Raw genomic sequence first — 21844 nt, forward strand, 5'->3', positions numbered from 1 at the left:
GGTAAACTATAGCCTACTGGCTGCCTGTTGTTATGAAAATAAAATTTCATTGAAACACAGCAATGCCCGTCCATTTATGTATTATCTCTGGCTGTTTTTGTACTCAACAGGATTGTTGAATGGTTGCAACTGAGACTATTTGGCTTGCAAAACCTAAACTACTTACTCTCTGATCCTTCAGAGAAAAAGTTTGCTGACTATTAAGATAAAGAACGTTGTGAGGTGCTGACAATAGCTTATAGTTCAGAGAACAGTTTCAGAGCTTTCTACAAACAGAAGTGTGATTCTGTTGCCATACTAAGGGTATAACTCAATTACAGACTTACAAGCAATGTGAAATTCTGTTACGGATACAAATCATGAAGAAAAGGAGAAGGCATCTATGTAAATTGGTCATATAGGGAGTCTTATAATGTACTTGAGTGTAGGAAGTACAGAAAAGCATGTATACACAATAGGATGAGATAACAGTACTCATAGCATTGAGCTAAGAAATAACTCGCTATTTTAAAAATGTTTCCCCAAGTGATTCTGAGGTACAGTTAGAGTGGAACACCCTGGCTTTAGGAACTAGAACTAAGATTGAGTGGAAATTATAGATAGGCAAATACTGGCTCACTAGGGAGAACAATTATGTGATAGCTATCCCAGTAAAACACACAGTCCTATAACATATTATGTTCTCCATCATTAAGTTTGTACTAGACGTGTTAGGAACACAAGAGCCACAAAGGGTCCAGTGTGGCTTGTGGATGGGTATTTTTTTTCATGGTTAGAAATCTTTCCCCCTCCTTGAAAGAGCAGATAAATAATCAAAGTGAAGGTATAAATGTATTCTGCTGTTGATAGACAGTTTGGGGCTGTTACAAACAGTGCCGCCATGGCGTTATACCTGTGTCGTGGTGCTTATGTGCATTAGTTTCTGTAGAAACTTCTTTCTAGAAGTAGAATTGCTGGGTTGTAGAACCTATGCATCTTCAACCTTAATAGGACGAAATATTTAAGTGGTTCTACCAGATTATACTTAGAGTGGTATGCAAGTTCCCATTGCTTAGCATTTTCATCCACACCTGATTTTGTCAGATTTGCTTTTGCTAATCAGGTGCGTGTATAAAATAGTACATCATTGTGGCTTTGATTTGCATTTCCCTGACTACTAATGAGATTGAGAACCTTTTCTTATGTTTATTGGCAATTTGGATATCTTTTGTGAGGATGCTGTTCCAAATATTGGTGTTTTGTTGTTAACTGAGTAGTCTGTCTTACTGATCTTTTAGGAGTTTTAGTTGTGGAGACTTGATCATTTCAGTTATATATGGAGAAAATATCTTCTCCAATTCTATTGCTTATGTTTTCTCCTTATGTTTGAATAATATTCTTAATTTTAAGTAGTTGAATTTATCAAATTTTTTTCCTTACGCTTATACTTTCCATGCCTTGCTTAAGAAATCTTCTAGGGTGTGGGTGAGGGGGCGAAATGGGTGAAGGTGGTCAAAAGGTACAAACTTCCAGTTTTAAGATACATAAGTTCCAAACATGTAGCGTATAACGTGGTGACTATAGTTAACAATACTGTATTGTATATTTGAAAGTTGCTAAGAGAGTAGATCTTAAAAGTTCTCATCACAAGAAAAAAAAATTGTAACTATGTGAAGTGATGGATATTAACTAAACTTTTTGTGGTAATCTTTTGTCAATAAATACATATATCAAATCATTATGTTGTACACCTTAAACTTATACTATGCTGTGTCAATTATACATCAATAAAACGTGGAGTGAAGGGGAAGAAATTTTTCCCCACCCAGAGAGCATAAAGATATCCCATTATTACCTTATAAAAGCTTGGTAGTTTTGCCTTTCTGTAGGTCTTTAATCCAGTTGAAGTAGGTTTTTGTGTACAGTGTGAGGTAAGGGTTTGACTTGTCTTGACACATGTGGATAATTATTTTTCCTAGCACCATTTATTGAAAAACCCATTTTCCCTCATTGATTTTCAGTATCACTTCATATCAAGTATCTTTGTATTTGATGTATCCATTTGATCTCTATTCTGTACCATTGGTGTGTTTCATGTATTCTTATATCAGTTCCACACTCATAATATAACAGAGCAGGTCTTCCTACGTGCTCTATTCTATTGAAGAACTATTCTTCAATAGTTCTCTGTTTTCTTATGTCTGTGTACTTTCATTTGAATTTTCCAGTCATTTTGGTAATTGCTGCATAAAAACCACTGGGAATTTGATAGATATTGCACTGAATGTAATTCATTAATGTGATTTTTCTCTATTTATTTTGGTCTTTAATGTGTTTTTCTCATGTTTTTATTAGGTTGAACCGTGTGAAATACGTTTTTGTAGGTTCAAAATATTTGAATGTTGGCAATTATGTGGTTCAACCTGATATAATTCTCTCCAGAGATCTGATCTTATATGTCTGTTATCCTTATTTAACCTTAGGTACCACTTGTCACTGTAAATGATATTATTTCATTTTTCTCTTTGTTATTGGTATACAAGTAACCTTTGATCTTGGATCCAGTAAGCCTTACTATATTTACTCATTGTAATTTACATGTAGATTGTTTTGGGATTTTTATGATTATAATCATCATCTCTGAGTTATGACATTTTTGTTTTATCTTTTCCTTTGATTTCTTCCTCTTGTCTTTATTCACCAGCTGCCCTTTAGTGCACTGTTGAAAGGAAGTGGTGATAGCAGGCATCCTTTTTTTCCCCTGATCTCTGAGAAAAAACTTTCAAAATTCCCCAATAACTATAATGTTTGATACAGATATTTTGTGGATATGCTTTCCTTGGTTTGGTTTGACAGTACATTTTGTGTAGGATTTTTGCATTTGTGTTAATGAGTAAAATTTGCATCTTTATTTTCCTGTCTAGCTGTCCTTTACAAATTATGCTGGTTTTATAAAATAATTAGGTGGAATATTTTTTTTTTTCTATTTTATGGTAGAGTTTTGTGTCCTTTTCTTGAATGTTTGGTAAACTTCCCAGTCAAGTCCTCTGGGGCTGGGTTTTCTTTGTGAGAAAGTTTTTTCTGATTGATTCAATTTCTGTAATGATCATAGGACTATTCAGATTTTCTATTTCTTCTTGAAATAGGATTTAATTTTCCAGGAACTTGTTGATTTTATCTAAATTTTAATTTATTGTCATGAGTTTATTTGGTAGCCTCATCTTTTAATGTGTACAGTCTTAGTTGTGATGGTCCCCTTTTTATTTCTGAATTTAGTTTGTGACTTTTTAATCAATCTCACCAGAGGTTTATCAGTTCTATTAGACTTTTGCAAAGAACTAACCTTCAGCTTTGATCCTCTCTATTGTATTGAAGGTGCAAAGGAAGAAGCAAATAGAGGACATGCTTTTTAATCTGCCTTGGAGAGTTGATAAGGGAACTTGGAGTTAAAGTTCATGCTTGTTTCTATTTTTAATTTGTGAGTACCAAAAAGTGAATATACTTGAACTATCTAATTCTAGTTATCAAATTCTATTTTTAACTTGTTTTCTGTTTATATTTTAGCTTTGAAGAAAATTTAAAACCAAAGTTTAGGGTTTAAATCCATTTTTCAAATACTTTGTTTACTTACTATTCTAATGTATATTGTATTTAATACCACATGAAGTTATACTAGTTTAAATATTCATTAGTAGAATTTGAATCCCATAGCAAGAAAATAATTTCTTTAACCTTACTAAAACTGTGGATGGACTTCCTTTATTTTCAGTGTCATTTTTATAGGGTTTTATTTATTTACCAAATTTTATCCATACTTGTTTATCATGAAATCTCTTTAGTAATTTTCTCATCATTGAATGTACCATTCTTACAGGATACAAATTTGGTGTCCATGTCAAGTTATAAATCAAAGTTTGCTGTTTTCCAAGCCTCCTGTGTTGCTTAATCATATATACACATTCCTGCTTCAGGGGCTTTGCACTTGCTGTTCCCTCTGCCTGGTCTGCCCCACACAGCTATTCTTTTGGCTTGCTGTGTCTTTTGTGTCAGTTCTTTGTTAAAACACCACTTCGAAAGAGGCCTTTCTTGATCACGCTGTGTAAAATCATAAATACATATACCAGGTGTAGGTTACTTGAATTCTCCCTTATTCTGACTTCTTTTTCTTTATAGTATTGATTATCACCTGACATTTATTTATCTCTCTTGCCCTACTTGTATTAGTTTACTGTTGTTGCTACAACAAATTACCACAAACTTAGTGGCTTAAACAATAAAACTTATTATTTTACAGTTCTGTAGGTCAGAAGTCTTATATGGGTTTCAATGGGCTACCATCCAAGTGTTGGCAGGGATGTGTTCCTTTTTGGAGACTTTAAAGAAGAATCCATTTCCTTGCCTTTTCTAGATTTTAAAGACCTCCCAATTCCTTGGCCCATGACTCATTTCCTCCACTTTCAAAGTGAACAACGTTGCATCTCTCTCACACTCTGTCTTTTCCTTCCTTCTTCGACTTTTAAGGTCCCCTGTGATTCCATTAGGCCCACTTGGATAACCCTCCTATTTCAAGGTCATTAACTTAATCATATTTGCAAAGTCTCTTTTGCCAGGTAAGGTAACATATTCACAGCTTTCTAGGCTTAGGACGTGGACATCTTTGGGGCCCATTATTCTGCTTATCATACCACTAGAATGTTAATGCCTTGATTTTTGTTTGCTGCTGTGGCCAGGCCCTGTTGTAGGCACAAGTTGCAATGGGTATTCAGTAAATGCAATATTTCATAGAATCTGAGATTAACAGTTTTTCACATTTTAACATCTCTGAAATTAGGATGTATCTTAAAATTGCTCTTGAACTGACTGAACCTGGGTTCTTTCAGAGATTTGAGTTTGCTTCTGCTATACCCCTTGGAGTGCCATCTAACTTGAAGTTAAAATCTCTGCACTTTTTTAGACCACATAGGTAGTGTGAATTCATATCTGCAGACCTGCGTGAATCATACCTTGTGGTTCAATTCTCAGGGGATACTTTTTTTCCTTATACCCAGTGGTAATATTGAAACAGGCATGTTTATTTTCTGTCTCTATCTGCAAGGTGGTTTATTTCCCATTTATCTGTAACTGTGGGAGAGGCCATGTGGCATCTTAGCTTTATTTGAGGGTCCTTCTTAGACACCTCATCTCAGACTTTTTTCTTTCTTGGGATTTCATAAAACAATGTGTCTTACAGTTTTTGGCTTCCATTCAGCGTCCCAACTTTATTCAAAAGTTCTTCTTAGACTGCCCCATTGCAGGCCAATTTCTTTTTTGATAGTACATAAAATAATGCATTTTTAGAATCGTTGGTTTATTAGATTCAGTGAAATATGATATTTCTTGAATGAATTGACAATTTATTTACACATTTGGTTGTTGGTCTATGGCTTCATCAGTTTTGTGCAGAGGAAATGAATGTGGTACGCCTTCAACTAAAATGATAGATAAATGAGTGAAAAAGTGATTTTAGTTTTGAAGCTGTCTGTTTTGTGACATTTTTTGAAGCAGGTAAAGAAGTACATGGAAGGTAGGATGGGATAGTTGGCAGTAGATCAGCATTCTTACCTAAGACAACTAGAATAGCCAGATCAAATACAGTTATCTGTTGGAAGGTAGCAGAGAGGCAAAGAGAACTACCAGGGCTATGACTCCGGAAAGGGAAGAACCTTAGAAGGCACTTGGCTTTTTTTTTTTTTTTTTTTTTTTGGTGAGGAAGATCAGCCCCTGAGCTAACATCTGATGCCTATCCTCCTCCTTTTTGCTGAGGAAGATCGGCCCTGGGCTAACATCTGTGCCCATCTTCCTCTACTTTATATGGGACGCCGCCACAGCATAGCTTGACAAGCGGTGCATCGGTGCGCGCCCAGGATCCAAACCTGCTATCCCCAGGCCGTAGCAGTGGAGCTCACGCACTTCGCTGTTGTGCCACTGGGCTGGCCCTGGCAGTTGGCTATTATAGTTGCTTTTTGCCTCGGGAACTCTACTAATTATGCATACAGTGCAAATCTAGTTGAGAGCAATTGGGGGCAGGGTGGGGACAGAAATCAGAGCTTTGGGCAGATATTTGGGATGCCTCAAGCACTTTGAGACCTGTTTTCCTCTCAGGGCTTTTGCCAAATACTGGGCTTCTGCTGGGCAGGAGGCTAAAAATCTAAGTAAAAAGCAGAGTGGAATTTTCAGCAGTCTTAGAAGGCAAACATAGATTTTGAGATCACTGGTAGAGTGGTCCCACAGAGTATACAACAGGGTCTTAGTCGAAAACTTGTGGATGGCTAAGACAAACGAGTAGACTAAATCTTAACAAGGCTGTAAACCAGACTTGCCTCAGCATAGTTGCTGATTAAAATGTTAAACCACCACAGTATCTCCCCAGCAGAAGGAAGGTTGGACCTTCTTTTTATTAAGATAACTTATGAAGCCTGTAATGATTTATATACACTGTCTAGCATGGAGCCAAAAATACTATGCTACCAAAAGACAGGGTCACATAATCAAAAACCAGAAGAAGAGGGGCCGGCCAGGTGGCGCAAGCGGTTAAGTGCACGCGCTCCACTGCGGCGGCCTGGGGTTCACCGGTTCGGATCCCGGTCGCGCACAGATGCACTGCTTGTCAAGCCATGCTGTGGCGGCATCCCATATAAAGCGGAGGAAGATGGGCAAGGATGTTAGCCCAGGGCCAGTCTTCCTCAGCAAAAAGAGGAGCATTGGCAGATGTTAGCTCAGGGCTGATCTCCTCACAAAAAAAAAAAAGGAAGAAAAACCAGAAGAAGAAAAACCAACAATAAAAATGGACCCATAGGTGATCTTGATAATTCAAGTTATCAGACAGGCACTTTAAAGTACTTGTGATTGATATGTTCAAGAAAATAGATGAAAAAGATGGAGAATTTCAACTGAGAATTGGAATCTATAAAATAATCTTATGGAGATTCTAGAACTGAAAAATCTAGTATGTGAAACTAAGACCTCTGTTAAACCAATTAAATTGGTGTAACAGCAGGTAAGACGCATCAGAAGATAGGATTCATGAACTCAGAGGCATGAACTCTTTAAGCAGAAGGAAGGTGATCTCGGATAGAAACATGGAAATACAGGAGGGAATTAAGAACAGAGGAAGGGTAACTGTATGAGTAACTACAAATAGATTATTAAAAACCGTAGTGAAGTTTAAAATATGTGTAGAACAAAATGCATGATAACCATGCAAAAGGTGGGATTGATAAATGAAGCTGTGAGATCCTGACATGATCAGGGAAGTAGTGAGAGTAAAACTTAAAGCAGAAATGATTTGTCAGGTTTGCATGCTGCATTCTCTAAAAACCATTAAAAATTAAAAATATTAGCAAATTAAGAATGAAAATGGAATGATTATTGGAATAATCCAAAAGAAGGCAACCAAGAAAAGTAAAAGAAACAAGAAGGTAGAAAACATACAGTAAAATGGTAGAAACACATCCAAATATATCAACCATTATATTAATTATATATAGGACCGGCCCCGTGTCTTAACGGTTAAGTGTGGGTGCTCCACTGCTGGCGGCCCGGGTTCAGATGCCGGGCACACACTGACGCACCACTTGTCTGGCCATGCTGAGGCAGCGTCCCACATACAGCAACTAGAAGGATGTGCAGCTAGGACATACAACTATCTACTGGGGCTTTGGGGAGAAAAAGGAGGAGGATTGGCAATGGATGTTACCTCAGGGCCAGTCTTCCTCAGCAAAAAGAGGAGGATTAGCACAGATGTTAGCTCAGGGCTGATCTTCCTCAAAAAAAAAAAAAAATTATATATGAGCTACATACTGCAATTAAAGACAAAGATCAATAGACTAGATTAAAACAAAACCCATATGCTGCTTATAAGAAAGACTCCTTAAATAAAAAGTCACAGAAGTTGAAAATACAAGGATGGATGGGATTCTAGGAAGATGACAAGGACATAGATTTTTAATCTCCCTAGATGTCCTTATAAAAACATAGAGCAACTAAAATATCCAATCCAAAAGTTCATGGACAGTATCTACAACCATTTAGAGTAATGTGATAGTCCCCCACAAACACCAAAATAGCTGATGGGATAAACAACTGAAAGCTACAAGATCTGTGTGGTATCAGTAGCTGTGCAAGAGGAAGGAGAGGGTTACTACAGGATGTATGATGGACCCAAGAATCCAAAATAGTAAATTAGCTCAGCAAGCTGTTTTGAAAATAGCAGCTATGTTGACCTTGTTTCAAAATAACCCCCAGTGATTCCTACTTCCTGGTACTCACACCTTGCATAGTACCCTTCCACATTTTACTAGGGTTGCTCTGTGTGACCAGTAGAATATGGCAGAAGTGATGATATACCACTTCTGAGATTCAATTATAAAAACATTGAAGCTTCTATTTTGGGGTCTCTCAGATCACTTCCTCTGAGTTAAGCCAGCTGCCATTAGGTGAGGATTCAGATAGCCTGTCAGTCTTCCTCCAGTTGAGCGTTTAGATGAGACTGCAGCCCTGGTCAATAGCTTGACTGAAACCTCGTGAAAGATCTTGAGCCAGGACTACCCAGCTAAGCTGTTCCCAAATTCCTGATTCACTGTGAGATAATTTTTGTTTTAAACTGCTAGTTTTCAGGTGATTTTTTTAATACAACAATAGATAACTAATATAGCAACTGAAGCTAGCAGGGGTATGCACTCCAGTTTGATTAGTACAAGCAGTTTGCAGTAAGGTCTGAAGGGATTAGAGCCCTATGAACTCTCAAAATTAGTCAGCTAAAGCTCTTCCAGGACAAAGCCCCATATTGAGAAGAAACTACTGGGAATGCAATCCAAATTGAGTAGGACAGGGACAATAAAAGACAAAGGAAAAAAGAGTTCAGTTAAAAATAGGGAAGGTGGGGAATAGAGCCAGGAGATTTAAGCTTCCATGTCTTTTTTTAAAGTAATGGTTGAGGCATAATTTACATAGTAATACATATTAATACATTAATACATAGTAATACATATACATAGTAATATGTATTATGTATTTTAAGTGAATATTGGCAAGTATGCTACCACTGTAATCAAGATATAGAACATTTTCATCACCCACGAAAGTTCCTCTGGACTCCATTAGAGTTACCACCACCACCCTCAGCCTTGGCCCCAGACAACCACTGATCTGCTTTCTGTCAGATTAGATTTTAGCTGCCATAGTTTTGAATGTTTCTCCAAAAAACAACAAAAGTGAGCTCTGTGGAATTCTATTACTGTGAACTAGCAAAGCTAAGTGCAGTTGTACCCTCTAAAGCTTCAAGAAAATTAGTTTTATAAAAACAAGCAAAAGAAAAGCATTGATGTCAAATTCCATACAAAATTAGAAGAAAAAGAAAAAATAAGGAACCAGGATAACACCCTTACAAGGAAAGCATCCCAGAAAGACATGCATGAGTTAAGAAAAAATGAGCCAACAAGGATTTTAAGTCTAGCCAAACTGGCTTTCACTATAAAGACTGGAGACAAATTGTCATTAACTTCTAAGAACTAGGGGAGGTATTCTCATGAACCCTTCCTGGGGAATCTTCTAGAGAACTAGTGTCAGACCATTAAGATGACTGAAGAGAATTTGACATAAAGAGTGCTGATAAACATTAAAAATATTTCTACATTTAGGGCCGGCCCCGTGGCTTGGTGGTTAAGTGCGCGCGCTCCGATGCTGGTGGCCCGGGTTCGGATCCCGGGCGCGCACCGAGGCACCACTTCTCCGTCCATCCTGAGGCCGAGTCCCACATACAGCAACTAGAAGGATGTGCAGCTATGACATACAACTATCTACTGGGGCTTTGGGGGGAAAAAATAAATAAATAAAATCTTTAAAAAAAAAAAAATATTTCTACATTTAGAACTAGGAGATTCTACATTTAGAACTATAAAGGAGATATATAAAGCAGAAGGTATAATATGTGATGGTTATATGATCTGACACTGTAGATGTAACTGTAAGACATGGGGGAATACAGAAAGTTTTAAACTATTTTCAGCAATCATAATGACAACTAAGGAGAATGCCTTGTATGTAATGTGGGATAAAGCAAAGAAGTATTTGTAGCATTCTAATTTAGACATCCCCGGTGCCTTTGAGAATTAGGATTTTCTGATTGGGGGAGCAAAAGGAGAAACGGGTATGTAATTGTTTTTTAAAAAGTGAATTAACCCTTTACCTTGAATTTGAACGGAAACTATTTGTATGGACTCATGAGGTATTTTGTACGTATATTGATGTGTATGTTTAAATTTTGTAGCTCTGTCCACTGAAAAAGCCTAGAAATGGTGATCAGTCCAGTTGCAATAAGCTTTTCTAGTGCCTAAATTGTGGTCTGGAAATACCATTTTCACCTAAAAGAAACTAGGCTTCCTTGTAGATAGGGCTCCCAGGCCGGGGGCAGAAATGTGCAAGATGAACTTGGAACATCTTGTCTTAGGAATAACAGGGAAGCCCACAAAGACTGTTAAGTTCTTATCAGAAAGATTTAGGAGTCTACTGGAAGATCCCATTGGCCAAAAATGAGACAATCTGGACACCAATAAGGAAAATAACTACAGTGGATTGAAACACTTCAAATATGTATGTGAATTCCTAGTAAATACAGAAACCCATTGGTCACCTATATAGGATGTCAGAGAACTATTTCTTTTAAAAATTGCTAAAGAAAACATTTAACCTACAGTTGTTATATAAGCTTTGTCACTGAGCCACCAGGTAGTTGATGAGGTCAAATTTCTCTTTATGGAATTATTTTAGCAGTTAAATGAGAATAGAATGATAGAACTGGAATATCAACATTTTCCAATCTTCAGTGAGTTAATAAATCTAGGCATTGAGCATCTGCGGCTGCTGTCATCAAAGGAAAAGACCACTAAATGAATAACTAGGTGCTTCCTGATGGAAATAAACCTGTAAATAGTTTTACCAAAAAATGAACCTAGATTTGATTAAGCATTTCTAAATGCAAGGGTTGGCAATTTTTTTTCTGTAAAGGGCTAGATAGTAAATAGTTTCACCTTTGGCAGCCAGATGGTCTTGACAGTCAAAACTACTCAACTCTGCCGTTGTAGCACCACATCAGCCATAGAGAATACATGAATGAGTAGTAGGCATAGCTATGTTCCAGTAAAACTTTATTTACAAAAACAGGCAGCAGACCAAGGTTTTCTGACTTCTACTCCAGATCCAACTATCGATTTACTGGAAATACGAACGACAGAAAAAACTATTTAAACTACACTTTGGGAATGCAAATATCAAAATCAAGACTGTGGGAAACTCAATAGGACAGATGATGGGGATTCTTCAACACATTGCAAATAAGAAAGAGATCGTGTGGCAAATAAGAAAGACATCGTGTGGGAATTTATAGATTAGAGTCTTTAAAACACAGGCAAAACTATACCATATGCTTAGGGAGGCAAACAGGTGGTAAGACTGAAGAAAATTAAGGTAAATACTCTTGGAAGGGAGTAAAGAGATAGTGATTGGGAGGGAACATTTCAGGGGCTTCTGAGGTAGCTAACAGTTATATCTCCAGTCATGGCTGGTGATTACAAGGATATGTACCTTATAATTGATTAAACTATACTTTTATCTACGCAGTTTTCTGCGTTTGTGTATATTTGACACTAAAATTTTAAAAGAAAAGGTGAGAGGATGGAAAAAGTCCTCAAGCAAATGCTAACCAAAAAAACAAAGGTACGCTTTTGATACAGAATGCATTACTAGAGATAGAGACATTTCATAAGAAGATTTAAGAATTCTAAATCTGTATGCACCCAGTAACACAGCTTCAAAAACATAAAGCAAAAGTTAACAGATTTAAAGGAAAAATACACAATTTCAGGGTCATTGCAGGAAACTTTGAAGGAACATATGCAAACAGGTATAAATTGTGTCTGCGAAAAATATGGCTTAGTATTTGACAGACTTCTTTTTAATAAGAGGTCATTTTTTTACCCAGAAACTTACTATGTTTATTAGAAATATGTTTAAGTCTTTCATTTTAATTGACAGAATATCCTTTTCTCTAGTCTTTAAATTTACAAGATAGGTATCTTCTTGCCAGATAATCTGTGAAGTCTCTAATTTTTTTTTCCTAATGTTACATAAAAGTTACACTTAACTTTGAATATTAACTAATCACTATTGGAGTTTTCCTCCTATTGGAAACAATAGCTCAGAGTGATTGGAATAGCTATAATCCCAATTTGTAGATAGACAAAGTTCAGTGAGTTTCCAAAATGACTTGTAATTATTTGGATATGGTTTAGATTTTGCTGGCAGAGGTTAACCTTTCTTCCTTTTTTAAACAGGGGTTCCGAAGGAAAACTAAATGACTGCCAGATAACATTTGTAAATGAAATCTTCAAGATCGAGAAACCTGGAGCCCATCCTCTTTCACTGGCAGATGGAAAGTTTTTAAGTATGGATTTTTCTTACGGGCTTAGACTGCATATGTTGTGCATGATTGGCATTTTAACTAACCAAGGAATCACTTTTGAGGAAGTATAAAACTGTAGATCATACAAATTTATTTTCAAGACAACAGTTTTGATCTAAGATCCATTTTGGTTTAATGGCTCTTTCTCAAATAATAAAATTTGTTTTCAAAGAAATATTTTCTCATGTTGGCATTTTATTGCCATCTTCTTGCTATTTCCTCTATTATAGATTCTGTCCAAATAAAAAACCCTTTTCAGTAACTTTTTGGCGATCCAAGATTAATTTTTAATAATGAGACTTATTTTTATATCAGTAGAGCCTGAGAATAATAATGCTAGTTGAGCCTTGAATTTCTGGGAGGTAATAAATGAGGTTTATATAGTCATTAGGGTATTAGAATGTAGCCATACCTCTTTATTGTACATATTTTACATGTTGAATATCTTATAGCTAGTTGGTAACAGGTAGAACTAGATTCTAGGTCTTTTCTTTCATGGTTCAGTCACTATCTTTCCAAATAGATTAGTGTCTCATACTCTCTTAATTCTGAATTTTTTGTGGAGAGCAGTCCATTGGCTTTATGCCATGTGTCAATGTCTAGTATATTCTGGAAAAGAAATACTCAAGACTAAAGGGTCCTGCCTAACCTCTTTTTGTGCAAGAGTAAAACAAGACAAGACCTTTAGCAGATCAATAAATAGGCTTCTATGTTACCAGTCTAGGCCATTCTCATTTTTTGAGGCTGCAGTGCTAACATATCTAGATTTGAATTAAGAACCTGAAAGCATACTCTTTATGACTACTCGTATGGTTATATCCTAGGAATAAAAGGTAACTTGATGAGTAAACCTATTTAGCCAACCCAAGGAAACATTTGGATCTGCAAGATAGATGGTACCTAACAGTTCCATTTATTAAGTAGTTAGGTCCAAGCAACTTTGTTCAACAGAGTATTGTCTTTCCCTTGAAATTTCAAGATGTCTTGTGGTGCCCTAGTGAGTTTACTGTATTGCCCCTGGGCATCTTGGTGCACATTTGGGGAACTGTGGGTCTAGTCAATACAAATTTTTTAGGCAAAAGTGTATATTATCTTCATGGTTACAGGCAGTTAGATTTATCACTGGCATAAGCCTTGGCCCCATCCCTGAAATTTTGGTTCGTAAGCCTAGAATGAATCTCAGGCATTTATTCTTACAGTCCCACCCTTGATTATTCCTGTGGTTCCTTTCTCTTCATTAAAAAAAGCTATATGCGGGCCGGCCCCGTGGCTTAGTGGTTGAGTGCGCGCGCCCTGCTGCTGGCGGCCTGGGTTCGGATCCCGGGCGCACACCGCTTCTCCGGCCATGCTGAGGCCGCGTCCCACATACAGCAACTAGAAGAATGTGCAGCTATGACATACAACTGTCTACTGGGGCTTTGGGGGGAAAGAAAATAAATAAATAAAATCTTAAAAAAAAAAAAAAGCTATATGCTATTTTCATGGGTTTTTCTTTATAAGATTCATAGATATAAAAATGATTTTAAGACTGAGCTTGCTTTAATTTTGTTCTTAATAGGGAAAAATGACCCTGAATGTGACTTTTGTGGTGGAGACCCAGATAAGAACTGCCGTTCTTGCTCCTGTCATATATGCGGTGGAAAACAGGAACCCAACATGCAGCTTCTATGTGATGAATGTAACATGGCCTACCATATTTACTGCCTGAGTCCACCTTTGGATAAGGTCCCTGAAGAGGAATACTGGTATGATTATCTGGGATTTTTTTGTTGTTGCTGTGTTAAGAATTGAATGTGAAATGTGTATTTCAACCAAAAAGTCTACCAAAAGTAGATTTCTAAAGATACATACGGGGTATTAAAGTGCTTAAAATTTTATAGCCAATGGTTACTTGGCATCGATACCTTTTATTTAGTTAGTATGGCAGCCTCTGAGCCGATCTCTAGCTCCATTTTTTAATCCCTCTAGTCCCTTCTCCAATATGGAGTCTGTGTTCTTTCAAAAATGCAAATCTGATTGTTTACTCCTTTGCTTCAGAGGCATTATGTTGTTCTACAGGGCCCTGCACAATATTTTTTTAGTTGATTTTCTCCAGCTGTGTGTCTTACCACTTTCATCTTCCATTTCCCCAAATACTCTATACTCTAGCCAGATTAAATATCTTTCAGCTCCTTAAATAAGTCATGTTCTTTCTCTCCTCTAGGCTTGACACTTGACACGTTTTCTTCTTGGAAACATTTTTCTCTTTGCTTAACTTCAGGATGGGATTCATCTTCCAAGTTTTCACTTAAATATGACATCATCTGGGAAGCCTTTGTGAATGGTCCCGTCCACCTACAATTATTTTAGATGTGCCTATTCTATAGTAGTAGTTAATAGTTATTAAGTGGTTGATATATGCTGGACACTAACAAAGTGCTTTATATAGATTATTGTATTTAATCCCGTGAGGTTAATAAGTAGAACCAGGCACCAAGGTCAAGCACACTTGCCAAAATCTATATACTTCTACTGAGTAGTGTTAGCTAGAAAAAGAAATGATTAGAAAAGAGACTGGGAAAAATGTGCCAAAGGTTATAATGAACTTTTTAATGTCATATTAAGAATTTTTTTCTTTTTAAACTATGGGCCAATTTGCTACCATGGAGGGTTAAGTTAGAAGGATGACATACTGGTAAATACTAACATCACAATTGGGTGGCTTTTGTGAAGAACAGATTATTCTCCATTCGTTTGGTCTCTTGGGAAGGTTGTTATTGTATTACAACAGAGGCTGTAGGGATGAGAGAAGAGAAGGGATATAACTTCTTTCATCCCCACTCTCCCCACCCTCACTACCTTGCATGGTCACATCCTGAATTTTACCATCACCAGTAACTATTTCCTTGGAAGTCTCATATTTTTCTTCCCTTTTGTTTCTGTGGACAATGTGTTTCTGCCTCTAAAATGCAAACCCTTCTGCCTGCTCGCACAGTTCCATATCCTTTTACCTTTTCAGGAACTTCATTCCTGCAGTTAATTCCTCTCCCGAATTGCCATTACTGGGTCATTCTCATGAGTATCCTAGAATCTCCTGAGTTTTCAGAACAAACACACGTGCACCCTTCCCTCAATCCCATTTGTCCTACCAGCTGCCTACACCAATTCTTTGCTCCCGTCGTGGCAAAGCTTCTTAAGAGCTGTCTCCACTGATGATTTCCATTTTCTCTCCTCTCGTTCATACCTCAGCACTCCGATCTGACTTTCCTTCCCACTACTCCACTATATCTGCTTATGTTAGGCTCACAGACACATTCTGTGTTGCCAAACCCAATGGTCACATCTCAGTCCTCTGGTTACTGTACTGCTTAGTTGCTAACTCTGTTTTTATAGATTATATGATACCATGTGATCTAATTTCCCTCCTACTTCACTAGCCTTTCATTCTTAGTCTCTTGTTGGTTTTCTCTCATCTACCAGGTTTCACAGTTTCCCAAAGCAGTACTCACTTATTTTCTCTCTTCATGCTTGCTCCCTGGATGACCTCATCTGGTCCTGAGACTTTAAATACCAAACTAATGGTTCTGAATTTATCTTCAGATCTAGTCTCCCCCGAGCTTTATATTCTTATATTCAACTGCTTATTTGACTGGCATCACAAAAGTGAGTCCAAATGGAGATCTTGATTTCCACAAACATGCTCCCAAAAATCCTGCTCCTTTAAAGAAGTACCATCATCTTATCTGCTTGTTTAGGCCGAAGAGCTAAACTTCATCTTTGATTCCCTCTTTGCCCCCATCATGTACTCTGTCCTATAATATATGAGCAAATCTTGTCAATTCTCCATAATCTTCCTCTTCTCTCACCTGCAAATCCAAAGCATCATCTCTTCCCTGAACTGTATAATAAATGCCTAGTCTCCTTGCTTTCACATTGCCCACCAGCTGTCCTTTCTCCCATAGTAGCAGAATGATCTTACTAAGTTCTGAGTCAGGTTACTCATCTGTATCAAACCCTCTAATGTCTTCCTATTGCACTTAGAATAAAATCTAAGCCCTTGCCATCTATGACCTGGTCCCTGCCAACTCTCTAACCTCATCGCTTATCACTATCTAGTTTATTTACTAAACTTCAGCTATATCCACTTTTATGTTCTTCAAAGCATACCATTCCTTCTTATGCCTAAGGACCTCGGGACTTAATGTCTCTTTGCCTGGAATGCCTTCCTTGGCTTCCTCATATGACTCCTCTGGTCTCTGCTGGAATACCACCTCAGAAGCTTTAGCTACTGTATCTGAAGACACATACCATTTCTAATCACTTGTACCATCGACATCACCCTGATGTATTTCCTTTATAGCACTTAACCACTTTTTGAAATTGTTTCATTGTGTGTACTAGTTTTCCTTAACTACTATGTACAAACATTTTGATCACAAACATTTATCCCCAGCACCAAAATAGTGCCTGGAATATAGGAAGTTCTGAACAAACCTGATGAAGGAATGAATCCCAGGGATGACTTTAGGATGATATAATTGGAAGACTGTCTTAGATTACTCTATGGAATATCTCTATGTTCAGATCGAGGTCTTTCACTTCACCTGGAACTCCTCAACCATAAATTTTCTTTTCTACTTCTCTAAATCATGTCATCTGTGAACTCACTTTCTCATCAGACAGAGATAATACCTGCTTTTTTCATAAGATCTTTGATAAAATTATAGTTATAAACTTTAGCAGTTCAGGTAGAATACAGTCTTTCTTAGAAAAAAATAATTTTTGGAAGCTTTTCCTGATTTCCCATTAGAAGGGATTTTACTTGATAGTGTTTATTGCCTTTGCCTACATATTTTTGCCTTGAATTTGTGTTCGTATCTCACTGCCTAACTAATTTTCTCAGAATCAGGGACTGAAATATTTACATTTTTCTTTTCTATAGTACTAAACAATATATCCCATAATTAGGCAGTCAAAATTAACGAGTGGGCATAGGTGTCTTCTTGTCTGTTCTGTAGGCTACATGGAATAGGTAATTATGAAATAGGAAGTATAGACAAAGAAATTTAAGATTAATGAGGGGAGTGGCCAGTCGATCTTTGTTAGGATATTCCAAAAGTTTCCCTTCCTTGGTGGCATAAGAAAAGGCCCATCTCGGGCCGGCCCTGTGGCTTAGCGGTTAAGTGCGCACGCTCCACTGCTGGCGGCCCGGGTTCGGATCCCGGGTGCGCACTGCGGCACCGCTTCTCCGGCCATGCTGAGGCCGCATCCCACATACAGCAACTAGAAGGATGTGCACCTATGACATACAACTATCTACTGGGGCTTTGGGGGGGGAAATAAATAAATAAATAAAATCTTTAAAAAAAAAGAAAAGCCCCATCTCATTCTATAGACATACTTTGCTTATTAGAAATGATTTAAGGCAGCTATAATGATATATAAGTTACAGTAGGATAACCAACTACAAATAGGCTAAAGGATGAACAAGTATAGGGAATTAAAATTGAGCTAAGGATAAGGCTAATATAAACAAACATCCTTGAATCCTTTATACTTGTTATAATAGATTATACATTTTTGACTTGGAGAATTCTAATAACCAATTTAGATGGAAGTATGTATCAGTTGCATAGTTCAGTGTTCAGCCTAGAATCATCTATTCTTGCTACCTTGGTTTTAATGATAAGAGCATGAAATGAATAATTTCTGTTCTCACTGTTGGTGATAAGATCAGAGTTCATGGTGCTATTTGGTTTTTTTTTTTTTCATTTTACCATTGTTTTATTTATTTATTTATTTTTAAAATTTTTTGTTTAATGCAGTAACATTGGTTTATAACATTGTACAAATTTCAGGTGTACATCATTATACTTCTATTTCTGCATAGATTACGTCATGTTCTCATGGTGCTATTTGAATTGGACAGCTTTGTCTGGCTTTTGGATTGAATTTGAGAATTTATGATATTAAAATCTTTTAAATTCTCTAAAGAATGACAAGTTTTTTTTCCAGCCAGCTTAGCCTTGTAAATATTTTGAAAATTTTAATACTTAAATGCCAGCTGAAGCTCTGTAATATACACTAAGTGTTACATCTAAAAACTTGTTCTAACGTAGAAAGGCCATTATTCTGTTACTGGCTTTAATATGGTATTATCAAAATTCCTTTTTTTTTCTCTTTTTAAAAGGTATTGTCCTTCCTGTAAAACTGATTCCAGTGAAGTTGTAAAGGCTGGTGAAAGACTCAAGATGAGTAAAAAGAAAGCAAAGATGCCATCAGCTAGTACTGAAAGCCGGAGAGACTGGGGCAGGGTAAAGAAGAAAGCCTCCTTTTCTTCTTAGTTATAATATTTATAACTATAATGCAAGTTATAATGTTTCAGTACTAATAGTAGTAATAGTATAAATGATACTTTAAGTATCAGAAATATTAACAAATAACTATATTGTTTAATCATATGAATTGTTAATTTATATGTTATGAATATTCATCATATGTGAATTTAATCATATAAATTGATATATACTATTAATAATATAGATAGTTGGATTTTTATTTTATTCACATGTTATGGGAATTGAGGGCTTTCTTTAAGATTTAACATAACTGATTTCTCAAACAGCCTGTACTGTGACTTGTAGGGAATGGCCTGTGTTGGTCGCACTAGAGAGTGTACTATTGTTCCTTCTAATCATTATGGACCTATTCCTGGGATTCCTGTTGGATCGACGTGGAGATTTAGAGTTCAGGTATGTTTTAAATTGGCTTAGTTGAAAGGGTAAAATTGGGTATAGTTCAAATTGTAGCCATGTCAGTGTCTCTTGATTATAAATGGAGTAACCTAGGTGGTGTGACCTGGCATTCAGTTGTCAGAATGAAAGCTTTTCTGTAGGATGGATAGCTTCTTCCTCATAGCTTAACAGAGGACATACATCATGGAATTAGGCATCAGACATGCCTCTTCATCACTTTGTTTTACTGTTCTGTTATAGTAGTTAACATTATTGTTAAGATTTCTAAAGAATTTTTCTCACCAAGAATTTAATATTTGAAATATTAAATTTTTTTCTTTGTCATGTGATAAGTTCTCATTTAATGTCATTGAATGCCAAGAAAGTTCACTTCAGGTGTTTTCTTTGGGGCTTTGGCTCCTGAATGAATGTTAAGATATTAATCAGAGAAAGTGCCAAATAATCCAAGGATAAAATTACTTCTCTTTTCCTTTTGAAGAAGGGTCTATTGTATTTATTCCTACTTTTTTAGAAAGGTAATTTTATCACTATAGAAAACTTAATGTGAAAAAAAAACACTTAGGTAGAGCAGTTTCCAATCAGAGACAGGATTCTGAACTTTACTTTAAATGAGAGTTGAGTAGCCAAAACAGTTCTAAGAAAAAAGAACAAAGCTGGAGGTATCACAATCTCTGACTATAAAATATACTACAAAGCTATAGTAATCATAACAGCATGGGACTGGTACAAAAACAGACACACAGATGAGTAGAACAGAATTGAAAGCCCAGAAATAGAACCACACATCTATGGACAGCTAATCTTTGACAGAGGAGCCAAGAACATTCAATGGAGAAAGGAAAGTCTCTTCAATAAATGGTGTTGGGAAAACTGGACAGCCACATGCAAAAGAATGAAAGTAGACCATTATCTTACACCATACACAAAAATTAACTCAAAATGAATTAAAGACTTGAATATAAGACCTGAAACCATAAAACTCCTAGAAGAAAATATAGGCAGTACACTCTTTGACATCGGTCTTAGCAGTATCTTTTCGAATACCATGTCTACTCAGGCAAGGGAAACAAAAGAAAAAATAAACAATTGGAACTACATCAGACTAAAAAGCTTCTGCAAGGCAAAGGAAACCATGAACAACATGAAAAGACAACCCACAACGGGGAGAAAATATTTGCAAATCACCTATCCAACAAGGGGTTAATTCCCAGAATATGTAAAGAACTCATACAACTCAACAACCAAAAAAACAAACAATCTGATCAAAATATGGGCAGAGTATATATACAGACATTTTTCCAAAGAAGGTATACAGATGGCCAAAGGCACATGAAAAAATGTTCAACATCACTAATTATTAGGGAAATGCAAATCAAAACAACAATGAGATATCACCTCACACCCGTCAGAATGGCTCTAATTAACAAGACAAGAAATAACAAAGTGTTGGACAGGATGCGGAGAAAGAGGAACCCTCATACACTGCTGGTGGGAGTGCAAGCTGGTGCAGTCACTATGGAAAACAGTATGGAGATTTCTCAAAAAATTAAAAATAGAAATACCGTATGATCCAGCTATCAATATGAAATCAAGAATTCAAAGAGATTTATGCATCCTTATGTTCATCGCAGCATTGTTCACGATAGCCAAGACGTGGAAGCAACCCAAATGCCCATCAACAGATGAATGGATAAAGAAGATGTATACATATACAATGGAATACTACTCAGCCATAAAAAAAGACAAAATCGTGCCATTTGTGACAACATGGATGAACCTTGAGGGTATTATGCTAAGCAAAATAAGCCAGACAGAGAAGGACAAACACCACATGATTTCATTCATGTGGAAGATAAACACATGGATAAAGAGAACAGATTAGTGGTTACCAGAAGGGAATTGGGTGGGGGGAGGGTGAAAGGGGTAAAGGGGCACATATATATGGTGATAGATAAAAACTAGCCCATTGGTGTTGAGCACAATGCAGTCTCTACAGAAACTGGTAAATAATAATGTCCACCTGAAATTTACACAATGTTAAAAGCCAATATGACCTCAATAAAATAATTAAAAACAAAATAAGAGCTGAGTGGCCCTGGTGCTTAGACCATTGATAAAATTTTAAAATTCAAATTGTGTAATATATATACATAGCTTAAAAAGTTAAATACTAGTATATGATTTATATTTTTAAAAATCCTCTCTTTTTTTATCCCCATTTTCTGTTTCTCAGAGACAACCACTTGAAAGTTTTAGTTATTTTTTGCAGATTTACCTCCTTATTTCTAAATAACACATTTATACTTCTTGTCTTCATATTTTAGTTTTATTAACTTCCTTCCATAGAAGGTGAGCATTTAGTTTAACACTTACACTGTGTGTCTTCCCATCCTTGCAATGGTTATATCATAATTTTGACTAAATCAGTATTTAACGTTTATATTATTATGACTTTAGATCTACACAGTAAAAATACTGTAAATAAATAGAATATAGTAAAATAATGTAAATATAATAAAAAATACACTTAGTGTATTTGTAATTGCTTTGTTTTTTGTTTGCTTCATTTTTATATACCTGTCACTAATTCATTCCCAAACTCTAACAGCCCCATTAATGCGGTCTAAGATGACTT

General features: G+C 36.4%; 1 protein-coding gene across 5 annotated transcripts in view; it reads left to right on the top strand.

The window, feature by feature from the left end:
- Positions 1–21844, top strand: part of UHRF2 (ubiquitin like with PHD and ring finger domains 2) — a 102249-nt gene that overhangs the window by 44724 nt on the left and 35681 nt on the right. For all 5 annotated transcript variants that reach the window (XM_058565782.1, XM_058565785.1, XM_058565784.1 and 2 more), the window contains exons 5-8: positions 12348–12457; positions 14034–14220; positions 18645–18768; positions 19099–19206. In XM_058565782.1, the coding sequence (XP_058421765.1) occupies positions 12348–12457; positions 14034–14220; positions 18645–18768; positions 19099–19206 (529 nt within the window). The remainder of the gene's footprint in view (positions 1–12347; positions 12458–14033; positions 14221–18644; positions 18769–19098; positions 19207–21844) is intronic.

The sequence above is a fragment of the Diceros bicornis genome, chromosome 22, assembly GCF_020826845.1.
Source record: "Diceros bicornis minor isolate mBicDic1 chromosome 22, mDicBic1.mat.cur, whole genome shotgun sequence".
NCBI classification, from domain to species: Eukaryota; Metazoa; Chordata; class Mammalia; order Perissodactyla; family Rhinocerotidae; genus Diceros; species Diceros bicornis.